Raw genomic sequence first — 25,985 nt, forward strand, 5'->3', positions numbered from 1 at the left:
TTCTGTGTACTGTAATTATAGAATATAATCTCCCCCTCAACCCTGACAATGTTTCTACATGTCAGGATTTATTTTAACATTCAATTCATAATATTTGAGAATGAATTATTTGCCGACCCACTTGGAGTAGATTCTCAGCAGCATATATGAAATATGAAAACAACCAGATGTGGCGAAAACAGAAATCATCTCGTCGTGTTTGAAGTCCACCGCTTTGTTCTGCAGTGAAAGGACCAGAGCGGGAAAGTCTTGTGTAGTCTGTTCCACACATTTGTACATCATAGGACGGTCGCAGGCGCTCGGTCGGCGGTGGTAAATCACAGTCTGGTGGCTGTAACGGCATCACTGAATGTTCCGTCAGCACGTTGGGCTCCGTAACGCTGCCCAGGGGGGAACCAGTAAAAACACTGGTCTGCTGCTGAGCCAACCGCAGCCCGCTAACGGTTTAAAAGCTCGGGGCACCACACAGCATCACGCTGGTTATATTTGGGAGGTGACAGGGATTTCTTCTTCTTGTCAGATTTAGTTCTACCAATAATACCCTTTCCACATTCTACCACTGAACTTATACTCACATTTTCTCTTGCTCTTCAGATTTTATTGCGTTCACTCATGTGCAAATTTGTTATGTGTGTGTGTGTGCGCAAACTCAACGCTGAAGTGTTTCGTCAACCAGCAGACTTTCATCACTTTCTCTTTCCTCACCCTAGTTCGGCCTTTTTGTTTTTGACTGCCTCACTTTTTTTTCCCAACATTTGCTTCATCATTTCTGACTTCATGACTTCATTTTTTCTTGTAACTTTTACACTGTTGCTCAACGTCATTTCAAGTTCAGCTTCAGGATCTTATCTGAGACGTGATTTATTGTTTGGAATTTATACTTTTGTCAGGCACGCTTCAAGGTAGAAGTCAAAGATGCAGATGCAGAAGTATTGCCACTGCCAAATCAAAATGACTGTGAAGATCAGATCATATTTTAACTCCACGCAGAGATAGAAACACTTGTATTTGCGATTGATGGATTAGTTTTATCTCTCGGTGCTAACAGGGACAAAGAGCTTATCAGAAAGGCTTAACTGACTCTAACTGACTAATCTGTCTTTGTCCTTGAGTTTTGTTTTTTACAGTTTGGTATGCTTTTTCTTACATTTTTAATAAGTGGTAGAATCTTGTTTCTATTACTGTACTTGCTTTGAAAAAAGTAACCCTAAGCAAAGTGGCTTTTTATACTCTTATGTCACTAATTATATGTTTGTATCATACTGTATACTGTATACTGTATACTGTAGACCAACATGAAAACACAACTTCATACTCCACAGTCATACCTTCCATCTTCTTGTCTGCACATTCAGAAACACGAGCACACGTCTTGGTTCCAGGTGTTTGTGTTTAGTTGTTCACATCATGCCTGTGGGCTTTTACTTTTTGAAAAGTAGGAAGCAAACGAGGAAAGTGTCGCTGCAGGAGGAGATAAGGAGAGAGTCATCGAGAATGAGTGTAGGAGAGTAGTTCACCACAAAATTACTCATTCCCTCATTCCCTCACTTCCCACATTGTCGGTTGAAACAACAATTTGAGAGATTGAAGATGGCGGGATGATCTTTTTACAGCTCCACAAACAGAAGTGTCCCTCAAATGTCTGAAAACAGCTTGTGCAGCGAATTCTGTTGCCAAACAAGGCCACTTTCTTATCCAACATATAACGTGTTAATGTTTCCTCAGTAACAAAGCTTTAGTCCTCGAAGAAGTTGCTGTTGTGGGATGCAAAATAATTATTTTACCTACAGCTGACGGAGATGACTTTTTTTTTTTTGCTGCTTCTATAAACAAAGAACAAGTTTGTGGGCGGAACAGCTTTATGTTTGGTGGTCCTATAAAGGTTTGGTGGGTAGATAATGATTACATTTCAGTTGTGTAGTGGGCTGTTCCTTTGACATTGCTTTTGTGTTCTAGGAAGGTTCGGAGTTAGTCATGTTTCAGCACAATTAGTGAGCACAAAGACGAGGGGAGCGGTTTTGGGAATGATGCGTTGCGTTCCCATTAGGAAAGCCTGGGAATGATCGTCCTGGGTTATTTTCTGATAGAGCCCCAGCTCATTATTCTCCCAGACTCTCTCTCTCTCTCTCTCTCTCTCTCTCTCTCTCTCTCTCTCTCTCTCTCTCTCTCTCTCTCTCTCTGTGCTTTAGAGGCTGAGGTGGGAATGTGAGTGTGCTCTTTGTTAGTGTTTAGTATATCTGCATATGTATTGGTATCTGCGCTCATGTGTGTTTTTGTGCAGACATATGCCACCCCCCCCCCCCCCCCCCCCCACCTCTGTCCAAAACTACACGTCTTCCCGTCACACGTAAATGCGCTCTGACGGCAGTATGTGTGGGCTGCCGTGAGACTCGACCCCGGCTGCCTTTCTTCCCACAGCGCCTCAGCGCCCGGTAGGTATAGGAAAAAAAAACATCCGTGGGAAGGAGTGCCACGCAGAGGAGGAGAAACCTGGGAAGGGAGAAGCTAGGAACATCCATGGTTAATTAGCTGCTGCTATGGGAACCAGGAACACGGCCAACAGAGAGTGGGAATAATGAGTGTACTCAAAGCAGAAGTTGTCACTGTTTGTGTGAGAACAAACACGTAATGCTATAATCAAATGCACCCAATCAGATAAAAGTGAAATGTTGACTCTTCCCACCTATCGTCTCTTGCGAGCTTCATAAGTCAATCTGTTCCCCATAAAGCTGTCTTCTGTGCAGGAACCTTTTGTGTATAACACTATAAAAACAAGTGCACATTTTATTATCCTGTTCACATACTGTGTAGTTCATCTTTGGTTAATTGGAAACCAAAGTGGCTCACGGGTGGGGGGGGGGGGGGTGATATGTGTCCCAAACTGAAGTTCAGTTTTAAGGTGAAGAGGGCAGAGGGGTGCTCACCCCAAAGCATCATTTTGCCCTTTCTCACCATTTGTCAGTTGGAGGGAGTGTTAGACAGGCTGTGTTAACAACCCGTGCTTTAAGGAAACACAGACAGGATATCATAATATGAAAAAGTCCGGCTCCTGTTTGTCGCTTCTTAATAGTTTTGTTTTTGTGCTTTTCAGTGTAATTCTTTTTTGTCATTTCCTCTTGGCCCCCCCCCGTCATGGCATTTGGGCCTCATTGGAGCAAGCTGAGAGCTTCATTTAAACCACTTATCTCCGTGAACAACACGAAGAGGCCCTCAAACACAAAGACCTCCAAAAACAAAATCTGTTCCCGAAACTTTTAATGATTGCAGGAGCTTGTTTGTTTCACGCAGAGGAGGGCGAGACAGCAAGCGCACACACGGAGAGAGAGAGACCTAGAGAGGTCGGCCCACAGTTCACTTTGAGGTTTACTAGTCTGTTGACTCTGTGCTCGCTGGCACTTCTCATTAAGGAGAGACACAGATCGCACAGCTGGGCCGTGCATGCCTCAGAGCTGGACAAGCCATTAGTGCACTCCTTTTTTTTATTGTTGAAAGGATGAAGAAGCCTTCATGAACAAACTTCCATTACCGAGCTTATTGAGAACATGTTTCCCCCTCAGCCTTCTAGTCTGCTAAACTAGACACGCGTGTGGCTGCTGTGGCTGCTCTGGCGTGATGGAGCAGTTTAGAGAGGGATTTCTGCTCGTCGCTGGGGCTCTGATAAGAGTGACGATGGAAGAGGAGAGAGTGCAGCGATGCCTAAAGGAGAAGGGGTGAGATGCAGAGTGAAGAGGTCGGCTAGAGGGAGCGCGTGGGTGACCTCCCATCCCCCGGTTACTGAGGGAGGTCATCCAGAAGTGGCAGTTTCCCATGACCGTCTTTTTCTTTTTGTCGTCGTTGTAGTTGTTCTTTCTTTCCCTAATTTTTCCCACTCTTTGTTTTTTCAGTTCAACTTAAATCTGACAGCAAGGCTTTCATGAAAAAAGCAACATAACAAAATATAGTCTCTACTCAGACTCCACCCTCCTTTCTTCTTCATCCCTCCTCCCAATCCCCTCTTCATTTCCTCCTTTCCTAGCTTCCCTGTTGTGACTCCTCCCTCCTACCTTTTACTCTTCCTCTCACCCTGCACTCCGGTATGTCAGGTATTGAGAAACAGCAGCATGCCTGTGGTTTAATGCAAGGAAGTAATTGCAGCTTAGGTACAGTATGTTCACTATGACTGCACTGCTGTAATAGCGCTGTGACAGAAACTCAATCAGAGGGATGAGAGCAACTATGTGTCCCGGGTCACGTCGGGTCAGACGGGTCATTTACATGTTGTGAATTAATTTACATGCGTCTGTGTAGGCTGTGTGTGTAATATCAAAAGTTTTAGTGAACTTTACTTTACTCATATGTATATTCTTTGCATATATTTGTAATTAGTATAGAGGTCATGCAGTTGCACTTTGTTTCGGAGTGCAGATGCCGCCCTTTCTCTAAAATGTAAATCCATATCTCTGAAGCAACTTCAAGAGTTCAACCGCTCTGACTCACCGTCAGTCAGATCCTATTCAGCCCTCTGGCAGACAGAAAGGTTGGTTGGTCATGTGATGTGGTATGAGCGCACCGTCCTTTGTAGAGGAAGGTCGTTCTAAAAGAAATCACTGGGAAATGTTTAAAACTCAGTCATGCTGCATGCAAGTCCTTATTCCCCATAAACACACAGTCCCACCACTCATGTAGTCAAATGCACACACACTATTACAGGTATTTCTCTTTAACATTATTTATTTATCTCATTTTTTCCCACCACCCATCATGCAAACTGTGTGGTCTTGCTGCTTTGTTTCCAAACTGTTGTGGCGCCATTCCTATTGCACTTATGCATTTCGTTTTTCATTCCTTCTCATTCGGCCTCTCTTTGATGACGATACCGTTGCCTCCTTTTTAACAGCGCTTTTTGGCTTTTGCCAGACGATCATTGAGTAGTTTGGCGCTGACCTGCCTGGTTAAATATAGGAGGTTAAATAAAAACAAACACTCAAGCGCACAGATAACAAGCCTTCCTCAGAGCTGTGACACACAGCGCTGATGGATGGAAAAGATGGATGCGGAGGCCGTGACGTGGAGGAGAGGTCAAATAGAAGTTGATTCAATGAAAAGAAAGAGCGTCTTGTCTCTATTGTCGGCTGTTTTAAGGTCTATTATTTTGGATTTTCTTTATTTTTTCTTCTTCTTTCATCTCATGACCGTCCAGCCTCCTTTTTGTCTTTGCGAGGCTAAAGCCCATCTGAGCGCAATTCACTGCAACATGAGCGCCACTTAGCTTTATCCTCCAGAGGAACACGCATCTGCTGTGTTAACAAATTGCCCGAAAGCGGCCCCGTCATGCAGCGGTGGAAGGGCTCGGGCCGAGGCTGGATGTGGGCTTGCAAACATTTAGTCAGAGATGGTGGATCGCATCGTCACTGCATCTCCCTTTTGTCAAACGCATAGTTTTGTGTTCTGACCACAACCCCTTCTCTTCACAATGGGAGGTTTATACACTTGAAGTGGTTGATGTATGTTTGCCTGGTACGACTGCAACACTACACTGTGGATCAGCTATGGTTACTCTGCATGGGTGGTCAGAAAATCTCGAACTTTCTCTTTTCTGCCGAGATGTACCGTGATAAAGCTCAAAGCATTCTCATAAGGGCACTTGCACACTCACACACGTATGAGGAAACACATAGCTGTTATGATTTACTGCACGAATGTGATAGTGATCTTATCTCTTCACTACTCTCTGTCTCGCTCAGTTTATCTCTTTCTTTGCTCCCTGCCTAAGCCTTTCGCCGTCTCCCGATACAGTAAATCTGCTCCGTTCTGTGAGCTTTTTATTGGTTTTCACTGAACAAATCCCTTCTTCGGTCATTAAAGCAGATGATTTAGTGTGGGTGTGTTGGACCCACTGACAGTAAAACACAGGCTTTCGTGCTCAGCTGGTCCAGCCGGGACAGAGTGGAAAGGTGAGGCCAAGGTCTGGGGCCTCAGGCGGGCTGAGGGGACGATGCTGAAATCATTTTTAAGGCTGTTGAACCTTTAGAAAAATGATGATTCTTTTATTTTTGGAATGCCGTACAATTGATAAATCCTTTTTCCAAATGTGTGTTTTTTTTTTTGTAGATGCTAGTTTTTCACACAGCAGAAATGGAATGTCTGCTTTTGAGACAAGAGAGAGAGAGAGAGAGAGAGAGAGAGAGAGAGAGAGCAATGCAGGGGAAGAGAGTGATAAAGTGGCATTTTTAAATGGACCAGATAGAGCAAGTATGGACAAAGAGTCGCAGCCGACAAAGTGTGTGTGTGTGTGTGTGTGTTTTTGTGTGTGTGTGTGTGTGTCACAGAGAGATGAGTCAGATCACGTGGCTCCAGAGACCCACCGGCTGGGAGACAGCGGGACTGATAAACTCTGTTAACTGACTCTGATAAAGCAGACGTGGAAGACACCACGGAGCCAAAACATGCGCGGATGCCGATCGATGAAAGGCGCTCTGTTGAAGGCCTCAAGAATGTTTTTGTAGCTCTAGTCGAGCTGAAGACGTTGTTTTAGGGTTTATATTTCTCTCTTTATTTTTCTCGTCCCCTCTCTCGAGTCGACCCCTCTCTCTCATTTGCACACATGTCCTCTGGCTTTTTAAGGAAAAACAAATATTGAACAGTAATGTTTTGTGTCCGTAAATCACTGGGTTTTATGGTTCTAGCATTTGCAATAACTCTGCCTTGGCGGTCCGTGAAGGACTCGCACAGACACACACATGAGGGCATGTGTACGGTCTGAAAATGCTTTGGATCGTCCAATGTGAGCTTTGGTACCAAGTCAAGCTCTGCCAGCGTTTGAGCAACAAAATATTCATCAATAAACGAAGGGATCATGTGATATCGCCGTGTTGTGTCGTACTCCAAACCGTCGGCCGTTGTTGATGCTGCTGTTGCAGCCGAGTGTCGGTTCGAGAGTGTCTGCTGGTGAGGATTTGTACGGGGCAGTAAGTCATCGAGCCTGTTGCTGCTGGACTGTGTTTTTAAAAAAGCAGACCTTATTGAGTGTGTGCATGGCAGATCGGCAACAGTTTGCACTTGCGGCTTTTCCACGGTAGGAAAAATAGACGAGAGTGCACCTAAGACTGACATCGTTCCCTAAAACAAATCCAAGCCGTGTGGAGTGACTGACCCAGCGGAGCCAAGTCAAAGCTGAACTTATGATCATTACTTTTGAGTTAAACCTCTGGCATGCAGAATGATTACTGTGCAATGCATTATGTCTACGACTGATTCATAGCCTGACATTCTATTTTGTGGTTTATTCACTGAATAAGTGGATTTAAACCGAGGTACTTTTAGGTCAGATACTGGTACAGATTATGTGCAATCTAAATGTCCACTATATCTGCATCATATCAAAGAAATACGTTTTATTCATTCATCATTGGTTTGATCTTATGTTCAGATTTATTATTGGGATTTCCCACCCTGGCTTCATGTTGTTTTGTTAAAAAAAAGTATTCCTGTTTTTGCCATTAGTATTGGCTTGTATTTTAAAGAGAGAAGGTAATGAGCCTGCTAATAAAACGCTTAACCTGAAGAGACAGATGTTTGTTAATGAAAGGGGATAACTGAATGGAAAACTTGATTTTCTCTATTTGAACTTGCAAACTAAGCAGGTTTGTACTCGAGGCGAAAGTCTCGCAAAGAGAGTTATGGTTTTGGCAACTCTATATTGCCAAAAGCATATTTCTTCAGACAATTTGTGAGCTGTCAAAGTAGAGAAGCCTCCAGACTTCATTGTCATTTTTTCATAATTTATTTGTGCGTCACTGGCAAAGAGTTTGCCGATCAAAGAACATCTGTGAAGTACTAATAATGGTGGATAATCCATCAGCTGCTAGTTGAGAGTGCAGAACAGGTTGCTCTCTATTCTCACTTCCTCTGAAACATGTGTACCTCTGTCTGTGTTCGGGCATTTCAAATGCAACTGTGACGGGAAACCGGGCTTTCCTCCGCTGAGAGGGCCGTTGCAGTCGTGACCCTCACCTCTCCTCTTTCTGTCGTCCTGTGCCTGCGCTTCCTCTCTCTTCTCTCCTGTGAGGCCGTCGCGGCTGCTGATCGGTTCCCAGGCCCACGCCGACAGGTCGTTTAATGGTCATCTAGTCGGGGCCCTTGATGCTGGACCCCGGGGGTTAACGCGGAACGCATCTCTTCCTGGGGCTCCGTCAGCGAGCAGCCACCGGCACTTCAGAGACGCACCTCGTACATTACAGATGTAAACAACAGCTTCCGCACATTCTAATATACTGGACACATGCTGTTTATTGTCAGCCACCTTAAAGCTCTCTTTTATCGTGTGCATTTTAAAGGTTTCTCACCAGTATTCTCACACCTTTCCTCCCATTCAGTTTGTATACCGTGCCCACCCACATCCTGCAACACCCCCACCCCCACCCCCCACCTTCGGCCCTCCCAGTCCACAGAGCAGCGCTGAGGTCTCTCGCCACTTTACGACCAGCGACCTGGCGGCTTTATAGCTCAGCCAGTCTGGACCCAGTTTACCACGCCGAGTATTTGTGAGTGTGTGTGCGTAGACATTTAGTGTCACTTTAAAGATTAGCTTCTGATGTATCTCTTAATTACCCGGGATAAGTAAAACTCTGTGTGTTAAATAGGTCTGTGTAATCTGTTTCACCAGTTAGAGCCCTGTGTTTTCTCCCTCTGGGTCACCTTCTGTAATAAAAAACAATTAGGTTATCAATTCATCATGTCGACATTATCCAAAACATGCCGCGGTCAGACAGTCTGTCTCTAAGTGTCTACTATATTGCGAGGGGTTGTTTTTCTACACATGCTTGAGATTTTGCAAAGGCGGTAGGACTGTCACGGTGTGGGCTCGTTGTTTCCACCTGCAAAGAGGGATTAACCGAGAGATGTTCAGCGCCCGATTGGGGCTGCTTGTCTCAGTGTGAAGATGAAGCTGTACTGACAAGCTGGCATGGTAATGTAAGTGTTATTCTGCTTCTTGTGGACAGGAGGGAAATAAGTGCCGAAGCCGTTGCATTTTGGCAACTTTGCATGTGGTCGTATGTGGAATTGGGAGTGTGTGTGTGTGTGGGGGGGGGGGTGTCAGAGGGGTCACTGCAGACCTGTTGACATGGGACTCAGTGAGTTTAATTAAATCCTGAGCATGCATGCATGTGTGCCACTACATGTACTTGTGTGTGTGTGTGTGTGCTGGTTGTCAGGGGCCAGAAGACGGGGCCCGGTGAAGCGAGGAGAGAGGGGAGAGCAGCCGCTTGGCAGCCTATCTGAGAGCCTCGTCACTGGTGCTCAGAGGGGCCACAGCTGGCCCCTCCACCAACAATCCTGGCTTTTCTTTCCTTCTCAGGAACGCAGTGCGTCAACTCTAATTCCCTTCTAATGAACTGGCTACTGAAGGTAGCTAGGCAGGCAGACCCGGCATATTTATTAAACACACACACACACACGCTGGCAACAAAACACACAGGCTCAAACACAGCGGAGAGAAAGAATGTTGCACTTAAGAACATTTCACATCTCTGCATTGTGACTGTGCAGCTGGACTTAAATTCCTGCTGAGGATCCTTCGAGCTCATCGTGACTTAGAAGCTGCATTCAGTGCCACAACAACCAGAGCTGTGTTTTAGCCTTTAAGACCATATGAGAAGCTACAGTGAGCCCAGTGTGGGCCTCTTATCTGTTATCGTTGTGAATAGAGCCCCAGAGCGAAAGATCAGTTATTCCGAAAGATGATTAACAGCACCTGTCTCAAAGGTAATACTTAAAGACCAGCTGGATAGGAAAATATTGAATTTAAGTATGCATTTACACTAAAAAAAGATAAAAGTGATTTATTTTGTCTTGTGTCGTACAAAAGAAATAAGGACATATATCTCTTTATCTGGAATCACAGTCGACTTCTTTGTTATCATGCAGTGGACGGAACATTTATTTATTTAAATGAGCAGAATAGCCTTTGAGGATTCTGGAAATACCTTAAAAACCGTGTTAGGACTTCTTAAAGAGCCTCTTTGAGGTAAACTGATTCTCAGCTCTGTTTGCTGGAGCTAAAAGTAACCAAGTCATTCTTTATGCTTCCACGTGTCCAGAGATAAACAACACAACTGGTACAACTGGTGTTAAGTGAGGACGGTCGAATGAATGTGAATTGATGACGCTGTAGCATTCAATCCTTGTGAGTTGAAGCCTTCTTGACGTCGCCCTCGCTGTGACCCTGCGGTTCAGCTTTTGTGGTGCCGGCTTTGGAGCGCGGATGCTGCTAATGGAGACATTTGTACACATCGAGGCAGAACAAGTGCATAGCTTTGATTGATCTGTGATTCTCTTGAGCTTACAAAGGTGGCAAAGTTCATCTGCTGTGATAGATTGTTTATTTGCTTTTGGCACACTTTGGTCCTTTTCTTAAGGGATTGTTATGCTTCGGAGTTTGAAAGGACCAATCATCGCCAAACCATTTGTTTGCTGTTTAGATGACCTTTTCACAAATTCCTCTGAAACATTTGCTCTCCTATGGAAAGGACTTCTCTTCACATATTTGCAGAACACTGGACACCAACCCAGGATATACCATCCTGGAGACGGTGTTGCAGGCCTGGTGTCGTTCCGTTGTGAATTTAATCACCAGTGGATTATTCCGCACCAATCCCTCTTTTGTCGGGGTAATGTGAGCACCCATGGGCCTGCAGCGTAAGTGTGCATAAAACCATTAGCTGTGTCCAACTCCCTTAAACAAGAGCAATAACACTGCAACTGAGTGTGTTCTGTCACAACAAACGATAAAGACAGGAAGACGGCAGGTTATCATAAGAAGAAATAGATAATCTGCTGGTTATATGAGAGTGATCACGAAAAATAATGGAAAGGCCTGCGCTTTTATGGTCATACTTTCAAATGGCAGACGCAGCTGTTAAGTTCCAGCCAACTGTTCATCATACCGCATATTTTTACTGATTAATTTCATACTACAACAGATCCGCCACATTATTAATCTGCTGCTGATTGTGTGTATGTGTGGGAGAGATGAAGTTCTGTCCTGCAAGTCCTAAAATGGTCCGCCTCGTGCTCTTATAATGGTCATAATGGCAGCAGTGTGTTAGTCGGTCCTTTGGTCCAGACGGAATTATCTCAACAACTATTGGATGGATTGTCCTTAAATTGTGCACAGACATTCAAGGATAAATCCTGACGGCATTGGTGATCCTCTGATTTGCCTCCAGGTTGATATTTTAGTTTTTTTAGAGAAATATCTTGACAACTGTTGGATTGATTATCATCAAATTTGGCACAGACATTGTAATCGTGAGCGTGTTAGCATGTTGACATTAGTACAGTCTCACAGAGCAGATTGCAAGGCTGTAGACACGAGTCCTGTTTTATTGTAACATGAAAACACATATTAGATCGGTAGATATATTCAATATAGCACCCACATTTATTCACACGTCTCTGTAAAACCCTGTGATGGATATTTATACTGGCCCTCTCCCCAATTCCTACCGCCCTACCTCTGGCGCCCTTTCTCGGACCACAGCCATCTTCTAACTCGGCCTTCGTTGTGAACTTGACGACACGCCTGTAAAGTGTCGTGACTGCATGTTGCACGGTTTGCGACGCTATCACAGTGAAATAATCTGTCCACAGACATAAAATAAAAGCACCTGGCAAAGTACTCAAACCGGCTTCCGCGGTACATAGTTCCCGCTACAGTAAGCGTTTCCAGGACTACATTTGGCCGCGATGACTCACACACAGACTCGGAGGACGATACCGGCGTTGCTGTTGCGGCAGGTAATGAATCACTTCATCGTGATGCTCGACGGTCACCTTTGATGTCAAATTTTGAGCAGAATAATATCTTAGACCAAAATATTCTTACTAAAAAGACAAAAAGACCTGAGCTTTCATTGAATCTGATGTCCAAGTGAGTGTGGGAAAAGTGTATTGACCTGATATAACAAATGTGCGCTCTCACACTTTAGAATCTGTGATTAAAGGCTCCCAACAACACGTCCTCTGTTCCTGCTGTGGCCGACCCTAAATGTCCTCGTAACCCTGTGCGATAAAGCAAACATTATTTTATGGCGGCTCTAGTTTCAGCCTAAAGCACTGTGTCACTGCTGTGTCAGTGGGACAGCAGAGGCCTGCTGGGACAGCTGGACGAGCTGCAGGCCCGCAGTCTTTTGAGGCAGGAGGGCTGATAGAGTGGACTGCTTGAGTTCACAGATCGGCAGACCCTTCACCTCCAGATACTGCTTCACCACTCGCTCACTCCCACTGACTGGGATGACATAACCAGGGGACTGATAAAGAAGGAGTGGATGACGTAGAGGAAAAGGAGGGAATGTAAATAACAGGAACAGTAAATAAAGCAGAGGTCACGCCACCTAATTTCAAAGCCTAATTATGACCATGATTTGGCCGTGAAAGCGGGTGAGATTTATGAATCAGATCTCTCACCTTCAGACTGAGATTAGGAGGAGTCAGAATGGTTGTGATTTGAACAAATGTTAAGAGTTTAAATTACCACCATTCGACTGGAATCTAGTCAAATCCGTACAACATACGCAGCCTCTATAGTTAGACCCTCAATTTACATTAAAAAAATACTTAAACGGGAAACAAAAACAGCGACAAACATACAAAAATAGACAGAAATATGTGTATCAAACTTACAATTGAGAGAAAAAAAGAATGAGGATGAAGCAGTTCATTACAGAAACTTTTATTTTCTTTTCATAGGTTGTTAGGATGCTTGGATTTCTTCTCGTGTGTGCCTAAGAGCAATAGAGTGACCCTCTGAAGACTTAAAGAAAAAAGAAAAGGATGTAGACAAGCAGCTGCTTTGTTTTAGTTTCATATTCCCTAAAGACTTCCTCCCTCTCTCTGTCCAGCTCCTACCTGTCGACTGGAGCTTATTGTGCTCTCTAATGTGTGTTTTTAGGCCATGATCTCATGCAACGGGAGAAAGGTCCCTTTGACTGATACCGATCTGGTCATTGCTGCTCAACCCATAACCTTATACCTCTGCAGACTGCTTTCATTAGCTCTACCTATATACTGTATATAATACGCTTCTCTGTGCGTCTGATGCTATCTGGATCCATATGTGCTCACACAAGCGTACAGAGCGCGTTGACGTGTGTGCATTTTTCTTACTTTTACCTATTTTGTCATGCTTGTAAGCACATACGCGGCATTCTTTCACAATGCAGTATTTCACCTCTCTGCACTTGACTGTGTTTCTGGAATGATTTTGTCGTGTGTGTTTATAATTTGACGCAGTGCCTGCTCCTATTGTCCAATGACATTTTTTTTTTGCTCGGTTGAACTCTCATCAACTCTGAGGTTTCCCTCCATCACAACCACAGCTGCAGATGCCCAATCGCGTGCACTCCGCACTTCAAACGCACACCTATAGCCACGCACAAGTTCATGCGCTTGTCTGTCATTCGCACATCCATTCGTCTGGCCCTCTATTAGTCAGTTATTCCACCCAGTCACCCTATCGCTTCCATTATCAAACGAAAGCAAGTTCTCATAATCATAATATACCTGGGCTGACTCTGACCCTTTCATACACACACACACACACACACACACACACACAGATGCACATTAGAGTGGAGTAATATGCCCGTCATATCTGCTGGTGCTGAAGGCTGCTGTCATGGGCAGAAGTCTCATTTTATGATGTGCCGCTGGGTCCGTGTCAGAGAGGCGGCGCGAGGCGATGGCAGACGAGGCGGGAGGCGTGTTCTCTCCGCTCTCTGTTTAGTGTAAACTCCGATAGGAGCAGAGTGTCAGTGACAGACTGAAGCCAAGGGGGGGTGGGGGGGGGATTTCTGAAGCGTCTAGGGGGGCTCATCGCGGCGTGCTGGAAGAGCTTGGAGAGGTGTTGAGAAGTTAGTGGGTGCAGATAGCCCTGAGAGTGTGACACTTGGCCGCCGTAGTCTGTCGGTTTTTGGGGGAAATCCTTTTTAGCTGTTAATGTCACACAGCTTTCCCTCAGCATTATATAAATACCATATTATTTAAGGGCACGTGTGTGTGTGTGTGTGTGTATCTGTGTGTGTGTGTGTGTGGTTAAACCTGTCCTAGTCACACAACCAACACGGAAAAGGGCTTATGTCTGGATTAGTGTGTCAGGCTGGATCCGGTACTACACACACACACACACACTCCTGTTTTCAGCCTCTCGCCTAAGAGCATGAGTAAGGCCTGTAATAGAATTTCTTTTCATTCATAATCAGCCCGTGTGATGGAGATCTTCGCAATAAGCCTGCTCGCTCCCACACTTCACCCACTGTTACTCTCTCATTACTGCATGCGCACATACAGCATGAAGCACATGTATGTTCGTGTGCTTCTCCATCTGTGGGCGTAAATATGCACATGCATGTGCGTATGTGTTTTTTCCTGTGTGGGAAAATGGGCTGTTGGTGAGGTGGAGCATGAAAGCGATAGTAAACAGAGGCCATTATCAGTGATAAAGCTCCGCTCCTATTATGTGGCTGTTTGACTTGTTGTCCGTTTTACTGTGAGAAAACTAGAGATAAGGCTCTGCAGAGAAAGTGAGGGAATTTTGGAGGCACCAATTTGGGATTGGAGGCAGAAAGAGGCCGCGGGGGGAGAAAGGTGGCGGTGTCGTTGAATAGGAAAGGAACGGGTTTGGGGAGGAAGTGGAAGACGGGCAGCGGAGAGGGGTGTGGGAATGGAGGTGTTTAGGGACTCCCTGTGGACTGACTCCGACATGGGAACACACAGTCGCCCTAACGAAGCGTGGCCGCCCCTCGCTGAATTTATAGGCCCGGGACAGAGGGAGGGAGAGAGAGAGAGAGAGAGAGAGGTATTAGAGAGACGAGGGGGTACAGGTCTGGGACTGGCCTATAATGTTGAAAGACAGATGCTTGGGATGAATAAAGAGAGGTAGAGTAAACAAGGAGAGAGGGGCTGTGTAAATACCTCGGTTATAGCGACGCTTTAGCATGAGATTTACATTCACAGTATTCTCCGAGTTAAAGTTATCCGTCTTTATAAATATCTTCTTTATCTATACTTCCCTTTGTGAGATCAATAAAGTTTATCTTTTGATCCTTGCCAAATAAAGAGGCCTTTCACACAAATACAGTATACAAATACGCTCTCGTTTTTCTAGACCATTTCCTCTTGGCAGGTTAGTTTACCAAATACTTGAACGCCTTCCCAATCACGACCGGCGTTCAGTTGTTTCTCCGTCTGCTAAAAACTGCCCGAGAGCAAAATCACTTCCCAAACTGTAACATAAGACCCAAATTCTTGTCGTCGTTGTTTTGGAAAACATTTGTGAGCCCAACAAAAGGATGTGAGCTATTCCAACCGCAGCCTCGTGGCAGCAGGTTTTTAGTGACAGAGTGAATCTTGGACTCGAGTAGATTTGTTGAAAATCTGTTTTCATATAACGACACCGCTGACATTCAGACTCTCTCTCTGTGTGTGTGACTCCTGTACGCAGCACAAACCGTTGCGTGTCACCAAGCGCAGTTGCTTAAGATACCCAAACCAGGTCTGTCATTATACTGTCATAATTGGAGCATTACATCACCAGTCTGTCGCTCTCAGTTTACGTGGAGGCATATTCCTCACGAGGAGCACTTTATACAGGTCGTCGTCAGAAGCCAATCACCGGAACTGAGCGCTCTCCACTTCTTTCGGCCTCTCTGTGATGTGAAGTGGTCAGATCAGCCGCCACGCTCTGTCCTCTTTGGATGCTGACTGTTGCTCATTGATGAAGTGAGAGACTGAAAGACTCACAGTACGAAGGAGACGGAGAGAGAGAGAGAGGGAGAGATTTGTCAGCCTTGCTTGTGTTTGTGCAAGTATGATTCTGTCGAAGCCATTACTTCCTGTTTAGTTTATTTACTAAAGCCCAGTTGTTTTCCCCCCATTGAGTCTAAAGCTCATTGAGTTTCCTCATCCCTCAATCTTCTTACCTCAGACCACGAGAGGAAGCAGGTGACTGTGGCCTTGTTTAGCGTGGGTGAAGGTTTTGAGGCAGAGCTTAAATGGTTTGTCGATTTGCTAATTGATTTGTAATTCAAGTTATTTCTTCTGCGTTTTGTAGCAGCTTTTCCAAATGTGAGGATTTGTCGTTTTTCATAGTTTAATAGTGAACTTAAATATCTTTGGGTTTTGGGACATTTTGTCAGACAAAACTTTTGGCGATGCAGCTTTCAGCCTTCCATAGATCTGAGAGGAGCTGAACATATTGATATTATCAAACGTAAACCAAAAACCCATATTTTTTTAGCCTGGTTATTATGTGGCGTTTTATTATTTGTACTTTAGCTGTACATTTTCAACAGAGTCTGACTCTTTTCCTAAACGGCAGATACAGATCAGTGGAAGAAATCGCAACACAAGCTGTGTGATGTGACTGGACAATGTATTACCACTGTTACCCTAAACCTGAGCACGCTGCTCCATCTAGTGGCGCCTTCGTAGAACCTCCGACCCTGTGACATACTGAGGTGTAAAGAGTAAAGTGCACCACACCAGTGGGCTGTTTGTGAGCATCATTTGAACGTGTCTCGTCTCTTTGCTTTCAGGATGGTGATCCCTCTGTTTGATGAAGACACCGGTCTGCTCATACTGGCTGGCATGGTGAGACACTAATTATTATTCTAACTGTTGGTTTTCTTTGACAGTCGTGCTTTGCAGTACAGTGTATGACTGAGCGATGTCTCCTCTCACACAGGGAGAAGCTGTGATCGATTGCTTGGAAGTGTCTGCGTCTGATCCTTTCTTCACGCAAGGTAAAGCTTTGTTTCTCCGTTCATCTGTCCGGTTCCGATTATTTCAGCTCTCCCTCCGGGTATTTGACCGCTCTCTTTTGTTTTGTTTTTCCCGTACATTTTATAGTGAGCCACTGTCTGACGGACACCTCATCACGCGGAGTTGCTTTGGTGCCCAAGCATGCGTTGGATGTCCTGTCCTGCGAGGTGATGCGTGTCCTTCAGCTGACAGACAGCTGCATTGTGCCGATCAGCTATCAAGTCCCTCGCAAGGTGCGTATGTGCACAGCAATGACTGACGTGCCGACACGTACAGCAGATTCATAACATATGCGAGTGGTTTACATCTTTGTTTTCACATCCGCATGCTTGTGTGCGCTTCATTGTCTTAACAGCAGTCAAGCCAGGAGTTTCATGAAGATCTTTACCCAGATACAGTGGGCACGACTCCAGCCATGTCTGCTGAGGAGTGGTGGAAGGGAGGGAACAAGCAGGTAAAGGATCGCTACACTCTCAACAAGTTTATCCAGTCGTCACACTGAAGGGACGCAAACTCAAACTGTCAGCTCTGTTTGTCCTCAGGTGGAGAAAGTCAGCCTCCAACCAGACAAACCGCCCAAATCAAAGGCTGCACCAGCAAAAAAGAAGGAGCTGGCCAGCGGGGGGAGCAAGGAGGTAGAAAACGTTTAAGTGTTACTGACCCTTAAGGCTTTATCGACCGCCATCTTTTTTTTTTAAATTAAGTTAACGGCCACCCTGCTGTTCCACAGGATCCGGCCCGTGGCTGCTCCACCTCCAGTAGTCCTCTGAGCACTCCCAGCAGCAGCAGCGCTGCCCCGTCCCGCTCTCCTTCCTCCACCTCCGGTCTCTCCTCAGGCTTCCTCCCCAGTCCCAGCCAGAGCACCAAGGCCCTCCAGAGCCTGCTGGGTACAAACACACACACACACACAAAATCTCTCATTCCTCATTTTGGTGTCGGCCTTTTTATAATAATGTTTCTTTAGTGACAAATCTGTTGAATTACAATTATCTCTGATCCAGGGCCGACCTCCAAGTTCCGTCACATCCAGGGTGCAGTGATGCACCGGGACACTCACATCACCAACCTGCGAGGCCTCAACCTGACGACACCGGGCGAGTCCGACGGCTTCTGTGTCAACCGCCAACGCGTGGCAGTGCCCCTCGCTATCTCCGGGGGCCAGATCGCCGTCTGTGAGGTACGGCAGCGGCCGGAGATTACATTTAAAAACTGTGTTCGGTATCCATGTGGAGTGAGTGACTGACTGATTTGAGTCTCCTCTCCTCAGCGCTCTCAGACTGGCAGGCTACCTGACACAGCCATGCCCACCGTCGAAAACTCTGTTAACGTGGTGGACTTGTCTTGGGACCCCTTTGACACACAGCGGCTTGTTGTGGGTAAGTCAATACGTTAGAGTGTGTAGGTGTGAGCATTTGCAGCTGTATGTTGTTATCGACTGTCTGACCTGATAAGTGTGTGTGTGTGTGTGTGTGTGTGATTCGTGCTAGCTGGTGACGATGCAAAGATCCGGGTGTGGCAGATACCAGAAGGAGGGCTGAAAGAGACCCTGACTGAGCCTGAGGTCCTCTTGCAAGGTAGGACCGGGCCCACCTACCGAAATTACCCCAATTTAGTTTTCTGTATGACAGATTGTTGATTGACAAGCCTGACGAACAACAGTAGAAGTCAAGTTGATTGACAGCTGCTGTGAACCCCTCGTAGGCCACACGGAGAAGATTTACTCCATCGAGTTCCACCCTCTGGCCAGCGGAGTCCTGGCGTCTTCATCCTACGATCTCACGGTCAGACTGTGGAACCTGGAGAACGGAGAACAGGTCAAACTCCTCACCGGACACCAGGACCAGGTGGGTGACCAAGATCCACGACTTTATCAAATCTTTGAACACAAGAGTAAAACATCACATATGACAGTTTGGACATTTTGAATGTGTTCGCTTTACACACACTGGAGTAAATACATCAACTGTCCATTGTAGCCTCTGAGCTTCCCATTCTTCTTCCTTCTTGTTGCTTGTATTCAGATCTTTTGCATGGCGTGGAGCCCAGATGGCAAGCTCCTGGCCACAGTGTGCAAAGATGGGAAAGTTCGCATCTACGACCCCCGCAAGTCTACTGCGCCTGTGCAGGTATGTACAGCCCATCAGAGAATATGGGAGCATGCAATTAAAAGAAAAGATGAGATTTGTTTTTAGGTGTGTATTAGCACATGTTCTTTTTGTTTCATTAACTAATTAAATCTTTGAATAATTCTCTTATATTTCTTCTTTAGGAGGGCCCAGGTCCTGAGGGCCACAGGGGAGCTCGTGTGGTGTGGGTGTGTGAGGGCAAGTACCTGTTGGTGTCAGGATTTGACAGGTACTGAGCATGGAAAATACTTTCTTTGTCAAAGCGTTACAAAGCTGGCAAACATTTGTAATATACAGTATATGTAAGAGCGATGTACGTGTTCAGAAGACCATGAACTCTTCCTTGTCGTCCTTCTGCAGTCGCAGTGAGAGAATACTTTCCCTGTACTCTGCTGACTCCGTGTCCTCTGGATCCATCGCCTGCACCAACATAGACACCTCTCCCTCCACACTCATCCCTTTCTACGACCCCGACACCAGCGTGGTCATCCTCACTGCAAAAGTAAGCAACAATAAAAACAGACTAAATATAACTGCATATCGGGCACATTTGAATACCAAAAGTGACAACAACATGAGAATTAGATGCAACCTGTGTGTTTTGATTTGTTCTCCAGGGTGATACAAGAGTGCACATTTATGAGATTGTCGCTGAAGATCCGTACTTCATGGAGTGCAGCAGCTATAACTCTCCCGAGCCACACAAGGTACTGAGCTGAACTCCCTCGTGCTTTCATTCATCTTCGTCATATTTCAATTGTCTGTCACCACACGTCTGCATGCTGCACATGGACAGCCAGAGTGGTACGATACCCTTCGCTAAACTCTGACACTTCCTGATTGTTTCCCGTTTGCAGGGCTTGGCCTTCCTGCCCAAGTCAGAGTGCAATGTGCGTGATGTGGAGATAGCTGTGGGACTCATAATCACCAAGACGGCTATAGAGCCAGTGGCCTTCCGGGTGCCACGGGTCAAAGTGAGCCAGCTACACCACATAGTTGATTTAATACTGCATACTTTCCTACCTGATGGTTATTTCTAATAAATGGCTATTGCTTTTACTATATAAAATATAAATAACTGTGTGTGTGTGTGACTTTGTGTCTCCAGAAAGAGTTTTTCCAAGACGACGTGTACACCGACACCGCTGTCTCCTGGGAACCAGCACTGACGGCCTCTGCCTGGCTGTCGGGCTCCAACGGCCAACACAAAAAGATCAGCCTAAAGCCTAAAGACATGACGCCAGGTGCTGACATGGACCATATGCAATACACACCATTGGGCTTTGTCCAACACATCTCTCTACCTAGATGGAGATGCTACAGTCTACATGTACGTATATTGGATTTGTGGTTTCTGATTTTGACTCTTGTGTGTTTTTTCAGTGAGTGAGGCCCCCAAAGAGGCTCCTGTGAGGAAATATCTGCCCTCGTCCGTTTACCTGGAGGAGAAGACTGATGAACAGAAGAAAGAGGAGGTGAGGATGATGCTCCATCTCGTGTGTGTCGTGATGATCTACGACGCACGTCAAAATCCCACCGCTGAATAAACGTAGCGGCATATTTGTGTTTTAACGCTGAATGTGTGTCTGTGTGGCCCAGCTGCTCAGTGCCATGGTGGCTAAGCTGGGGAACATGGACGAGCCGCTGCCACAGGATTCCTTCCAGGGGGTCGACGAGGACGAGTGGGTGAGTGAATGTGATGGAAGCAGCTCTCGACTCGATGTCATGCTTTAAGCTAGTTATTTTACCACCGGTGTATAATGAAGCCCTGTGCACATGTGCAGGAAAGGCCACTGATGTGATTCTCATCGTCAGTTTCGCTCAGTGATTTTGGATGATGTAACTTGGTTGTGTTTTGATATTTGTATAAGATATTTATCATGTGTTGTCTCTTGCTCTTGTTTCCAGCATTACTTAAGGAATGTGAAAAACCTTTACATTTTTATCTAGGTGGCTTAAACTAATATCCAACAATTATTGCTAATGTTTTTATAATTTTGGTTTCTCGTTTTGGTTTATTGAAACTAACTATTAACTAACTACTAAAGTATTGACACAGCAGGGGCCGACGAGGTACTCGAGTAAAGCAAATGTATTACAAGTCTCTAATCCATCTCTGGTAACTGTGCCTGTTGTGTCGTCCAGGATGACTAGAGCGGACGCCATCTTGCCTTTGATTCAATCCTGGTGCCAACTGCAGAGAAGAGAGAACTTATCTACGGTCCTCGGAGCTTAATCAGCGAACATCTCATCCTACGGCGCGCACAAAGAATACTGTACGATGTGAAAATGATATGGGGGAAAAAAAAAAATCTCAATAATCTTAGCACCCTCTGGTATCAGTATCCATCACTATATCTGTAAAGGTTTGGGAAATCAAGTGTCATGTTGTCTAGTTTGGTGTTCATCATATCCGACTGCATGAAATGTTTTATGAAAATCATCTTTTAGGATTTAAGGAATGATTTCTGAATGATTTCATTATTTCTGAAATCATTCTGGGATTAATCTGACATAGTAACTGCTTTGTTCTGAATGATTACTATTATTACTATATCGTCAGCTACTATTCATGATATTTGGAAAGAAATCCCACCATGCCGGATAATACAACAGTTAAATATGAGAAAATAGTTCATAGTCTGAAAATAGTCCATTGAAATCATAAATCAGGACGCCTCAAAACTGGTAAAGCAACCTTCTAAGTCAGGACCAGTGGTTGTAACAGACCACACTGTGATATGCAGCCAGGGTTTAAGCACGGTAAAACACTCTGAGGTGTCTTGATATATTCAAAAGAATGGCCTCCTCTTGTGCCCAGTCTGTTATTTTCTGCTAAGATGCCAGGTTGTGTGTCGTTGCGTAACAAAGTTGTTTTCCGTGAGTGCACATTTACCTCCAGCTGTGGACCACTGCTTGCTTTTTCTTTCTTTCTTTTTTCTATACTGGCCGATCATTTATTCACAATGTGTCTTTTGAAGGATGTAATGTTGTTAATGATCTCGTTGCATGAGTGAATCTCTCGTCTTCCTGTTCGATCAGGTAAAACACACACACACACACAGGATTACTGTAACATGTCCAAGCCTTCAGCAGCAAAAACCACACTGAGGATACAACAGGGTCACCAGTGTTCATGTTTGGCCATGAACTGGGATTTCTTATGACAACATTAAGTTCACTTTTTCTTTGTTAGCCAATGATAGAGTAAAATGCCATTTTAACAATATTGTGTTATTCATAGAATTGATCAAATGTTTTGCCATGCGGTAGTCTTATTATAGTCTTATAACTCGGGGTTAAAGGTTAATGAAACTAAGGTGCCAAACCGCCTCTTTTCTTTTAGAGTTTTTAGAGGGACCTTTGTATACTCTGAGATGATTATTTACTTTCTTTCTTTTCTTTTGTGCTGGGCAACGTTTAATCATGATCTTTGTTGCCAGACTGTTTGGGGATATTCCTCACTTAAATGAGCTAATTTTCTTATCTAATGTTAACTCATGGTGTTAATTAGCCAATAACAGTATAGTATTAATAACTTGCATAACAGGTATCATGTAATCTCCAATCAGGGCTGCAGCAATAATCAAGTCTTGAACCCACCAACTGTTAACAACCTCTGATGGACCATCGATTCAGCCGTGCACGGTCATGCACGTCATGCACGTCGTGTTGAACAGGTGACCTGCAGGTGTCGTCTGTGTTTGTGTGGTGTACACTGTATGTGCTTGTGATTCTCAAATGCCATACTTTGTAATATTCGGATTGGATTAACTGCCTTCCATTGTGTTAAAGATAACTTCCTTTTTATACACTGAGTAGAGCATTGTTGTTGTTTTGTCTGTTGTACTTGAGGAATGGTTTGTGGAATCTTTTTCAATATTGTCTCGCAATAAAAACATATTTGAACCAAATACTACTTTTCCTTTTTGCATTATTGTCTCTTCGGTGGAGACAGAAAATATACAAGTGCATAAAATAAATTAGATGCATTTACATTTGGCTATACAAAAAAGAATAAATATACAAACAAATTGATTGTGTTCTTTACTATACTGTGCATAATATTGTTTATATTAATGTTATGAAATACATTTTTATTATAGTTTGAGGGTAACATCTGGTCAGGGACGACAGATGGAAATGAGCCTTCTAGACTAACTCTTGCTCAGTAATACACTAATATAATACAATAAAGAGCTGTTAAAATATATATTTTTTTCTGATGTGTAAACATGTCTACCTGCTAAAGAGAAATAAAGTGAAGTTATTAGAATAAGGGGTATGATAATGTAGGCGAGAGAGAGAGAAAATAAGCTGCAGTTGACCTCCAGGCCACTAGGTGGCAGTATTATAAACGACGCTGTCCGCCTGCTTTCTCTTGAACTCTGTGCTGTTGGCGCTTCCTTGAACTCTGACCCTTAACTAACCTTCATTGGGGTACATGTGTGACAACAGACAGCCGCTCACTGTCTCGAGGATCTGTGTAATCTTATAAAATGGTAAGAATACGTTTGCTGTCGCTAACGTTAGTGAGTCAGGCTATCATGCTAAGTAGCATTAGCATGAGACGTGTGTTTCAGCGGTGTCATGTCGCATGTAACGTTACATAAGGTAGCTGCCTCTTCACAGGGACGTTGTGAATTTGATTTAGGGAGAAAATAATGTGCCAAAATGTATGTTTATTAATGTCCACAGCTAAATTAAAGGTGCTCCTTACATCATCACCTGCAGACACTCATTACCTTATCATGACATTGATTTTGGACTGATGTGGGACTCTAACGTCACTGTTCAAAATGAGGACAACTGAGTGACTTTAACTCGCTCTCTTTTTTAGGTTTCCATAACTGTCAATGTGGAGTTACGTCTGCTAATTGCGTTTTGTGATTTACACTTTGCAAACGTTGTTTCGTTTCCTCTGCAGGCTAAATATCTTGCACAGATCATTGTGATGGGAGCACAGGTGGTGGGACGTGCGTTTGCTCGCGCTTTACAGCAGGAAATTGCAGGTATGATCCATGTGTTTAATATTACTATATATTTTTTGCAAATGTTATTGAACCACTTTTTTGCAAATAACTTCACGCGGTTATCTACATTGGACACATTCACAACTTGTGTTTGCTCAACACTACCATTGAAATCACCTGCACCCAGAATGCACCTGTGAAGACACCTGTAACCAATCAAATCACTTAATCAGAGCTTGGACAGGATTCAGGTTTGCTCTTTGGTGTGCACAACAATGGAGGTCAATTGGAGAGAGACTTAGTTAAATCGTTTTAGCTCTATGAAAAACACGTTTTGCCCTTTACATTTATTTGTGTTGTCTACCGAACTGAAGTTGTGAGTTTTTGTGTTGTTTCTCTCGCAGCCAGTCAAGCAGCAGCGAAGGCCAGGAACAGTGCGGGTCAGCACTCTGCCGCAGCCTCTAGCATCACTGGGATGAGCCTGCAAGAGGCACAACAAATCCTCAACATCTCCACACTCAGCCCTGAGGAGATTGAGAAGGTGCAAACTCACCGGCTGTCTCCTTTTTAGAGTTTTGTAGCTAACAAAGTGTTGGCAGTAAGCTACAGAGCCATCGAGCCTTTTAGCAATGTAGCATTGGTCCGGTCGTTACAGATCTTTTTTAGCCATATCAAAATGTGTTTCACGTTTCCAGGATTTCCCTTCATTGTAGCGTGCGTGTGCTACAAAGCCCCCATAACGTGTTGCTTAACATCAGGAACACAGTTTTAATAAGCATGGTTTATTTTCTTAGTTTATTAGACCATTCATCAACATTATCAAATGTTTCTTTACCTTGTGTTGTAACAATGATCAGAAAATAGGTCGCGGTTCCTTCCTTGTTCTAAAAAGTGTTTTTCTCTTCCAGAACTACGAGCACCTTTTTAAATCCAATGACAAGTCAGTGGGCGGGTCATTTTACCTCCAATCAAAAGTAAGTATTCTGTTTTTTTAGGATGCTACACAATGATTTTCCAATGTGTCGTTGAGTGGACAGTGAAGGCAAATTATCATTTAGAGGAGAACCGGATATTACTTTATTGCAATTGTGTTTTAGGTCACTAAAATACAAAAACAGCATCAGAACATATAGAACGAATACGGCATCAGGAAGCCATCAAACCAAATATTTTAAATCATGGCTTAAGACCTCAAAAGAATAGTTTTGATTTCTGTGAAGTGGGGTTTGAATGAGGTAGTTATCATAGTCAGTGTATCTTCATTATGTTTAGGTGGTTTAAATACCTGTTTAGCTGCTGCCACTGTCCTCAGCAGCACACTGCTGACCACCGTCTACAGACTGAGGTACAACACTGACTATGGAGAAGTGGATGAGTACCTCATACAACCACACTTGTAAATATCTAAACCGTCCCTTTAGCACGTCAAATATTGTGCAGTAAGATTAGCACCTCCTTGGTTTAAGATGATACCTTATATGTAAACCTGCAGTCCAGCTGATGACCATAAGAAGTTGAATGTTGGCACAGTTTTGTAAATTCTTTTTAAGATTGACTGACTCTCTGATTCTCCTAAGAAGATTTAACCTTTGCCTTTCATATCGTGAAGTTATGGCTTTAGTCATTGTAGTGTGGCAGTGTAGTGCTGTACCAAAATATTTAACATCTTTTTTTGCAGTTTCAACACATCAACTGTTGCAACTATCAGTTTACAAGAGAAAATTTAGGCCAAAATATAAAAAAATGACTCAAATGAAATGTGTGGGAGGAATCCACTCTTTGAACTGTGTCGTGTTTAAAATGACGTTACTGTTATCTCTCGCTCTCTGCTCTGAGTGAACCATAGTGTTATTTTAAGTGTCTTCTCTTTATTTTAAGTGTCTTTTCTTTCACTCGGTCATTATTGTTATTGTTTGTGTGCAGGTGGTGCGGGCTAAAGAGCGTCTAGATGAGGAACTAAGTATTCAGACGCAAGACAAACCGCATTCACAGCCGAGAACGGAAACATGAAATTATGCTTACCCTTTCTCTCCTCTCCCCATCCTCTGTAAATTATATCCCAATAAAAGCCTTCTCTTTTTCTCTA

At 44.2% G+C, this 25,985-nt stretch overlaps 2 protein-coding genes across 3 annotated transcripts in view; both read left to right on the forward strand.

The window, feature by feature from the left end:
• The window catches only part of coro7 (coronin 7), a 94,128-nt gene extending 71,288 nt beyond the window's left edge, over positions 1–22,840 (forward strand). Inside the window, exons 10-28 of one of the 2 annotated variants that reach the window (XM_079177518.1) lie at positions 16,575–16,629; positions 16,724–16,781; positions 16,888–17,033; positions 17,156–17,254; positions 17,343–17,435; positions 17,531–17,687; positions 17,802–17,977; positions 18,068–18,176; positions 18,288–18,374; positions 18,502–18,644; positions 18,822–18,926; positions 19,070–19,155; positions 19,287–19,428; positions 19,544–19,633; positions 19,784–19,900; positions 20,035–20,170; positions 20,310–20,401; positions 20,526–20,612; positions 21,072–22,840. In XM_079177518.1, coding sequence (XP_079033644.1) covers positions 16,575–16,629; positions 16,724–16,781; positions 16,888–17,033; positions 17,156–17,254; positions 17,343–17,435; positions 17,531–17,687; positions 17,802–17,977; positions 18,068–18,176; positions 18,288–18,374; positions 18,502–18,644; positions 18,822–18,926; positions 19,070–19,155; positions 19,287–19,428; positions 19,544–19,633; positions 19,784–19,900; positions 20,035–20,170; positions 20,310–20,401; positions 20,526–20,612; positions 21,072–21,080 — 1,987 coding nt within the window. In that variant the 3' untranslated portion in view covers positions 21,081–22,840. The remainder of the gene's footprint in view (positions 1–16,574; positions 16,630–16,723; positions 16,782–16,887; positions 17,034–17,155; positions 17,255–17,342; positions 17,436–17,530; positions 17,688–17,801; positions 17,978–18,067; positions 18,177–18,287; positions 18,375–18,501; positions 18,645–18,821; positions 18,927–19,069; positions 19,156–19,286; positions 19,429–19,543; positions 19,634–19,783; positions 19,901–20,034; positions 20,171–20,309; positions 20,402–20,525; positions 20,613–21,071) is intronic. The other variant, XM_079177519.1, reaches the window with a different exon arrangement.
• A 478-nt stretch (positions 22,841–23,318) lies between these two features.
• On the forward strand, positions 23,319–25,985 carry pam16 (presequence translocase associated motor 16). The gene is made up of 5 exons (XM_079177522.1): positions 23,319–23,428; positions 23,854–23,938; positions 24,304–24,440; positions 24,808–24,873; positions 25,823–25,985. Exons 1-5 carry the CDS (start codon positions 23,426–23,428, stop codon positions 25,907–25,909), a joined length of 378 nt encoding a protein of 125 aa, XP_079033648.1. The 5' UTR covers positions 23,319–23,425; the 3' UTR covers positions 25,910–25,985.

Source organism: Pholis gunnellus, assembly GCF_910591455.1.
Source record: "Pholis gunnellus genome assembly, chromosome: 17".
Taxonomy (NCBI): domain Eukaryota; kingdom Metazoa; phylum Chordata; class Actinopteri; order Perciformes; family Pholidae; genus Pholis; species Pholis gunnellus.

What these genes read in the sequence shown, in the direction of transcription:
- pam16 (XM_079177522.1), top strand. An exon ending in TTTACAGCAGGAAATTGCAG is followed by an intron (nt 23,939 to 24,303) that starts GTATGATCCATG and finishes TTTCTCTCGCAG; the next exon opens with CCAGTCAAGCAGCAGCGAAG. An exon ending in GCCCTGAGGAGATTGAGAAG is followed by an intron (nt 24,441 to 24,807) that starts GTGCAAACTCAC and finishes TTTCTCTTCCAG; the next exon opens with AACTACGAGCACCTTTTTAA.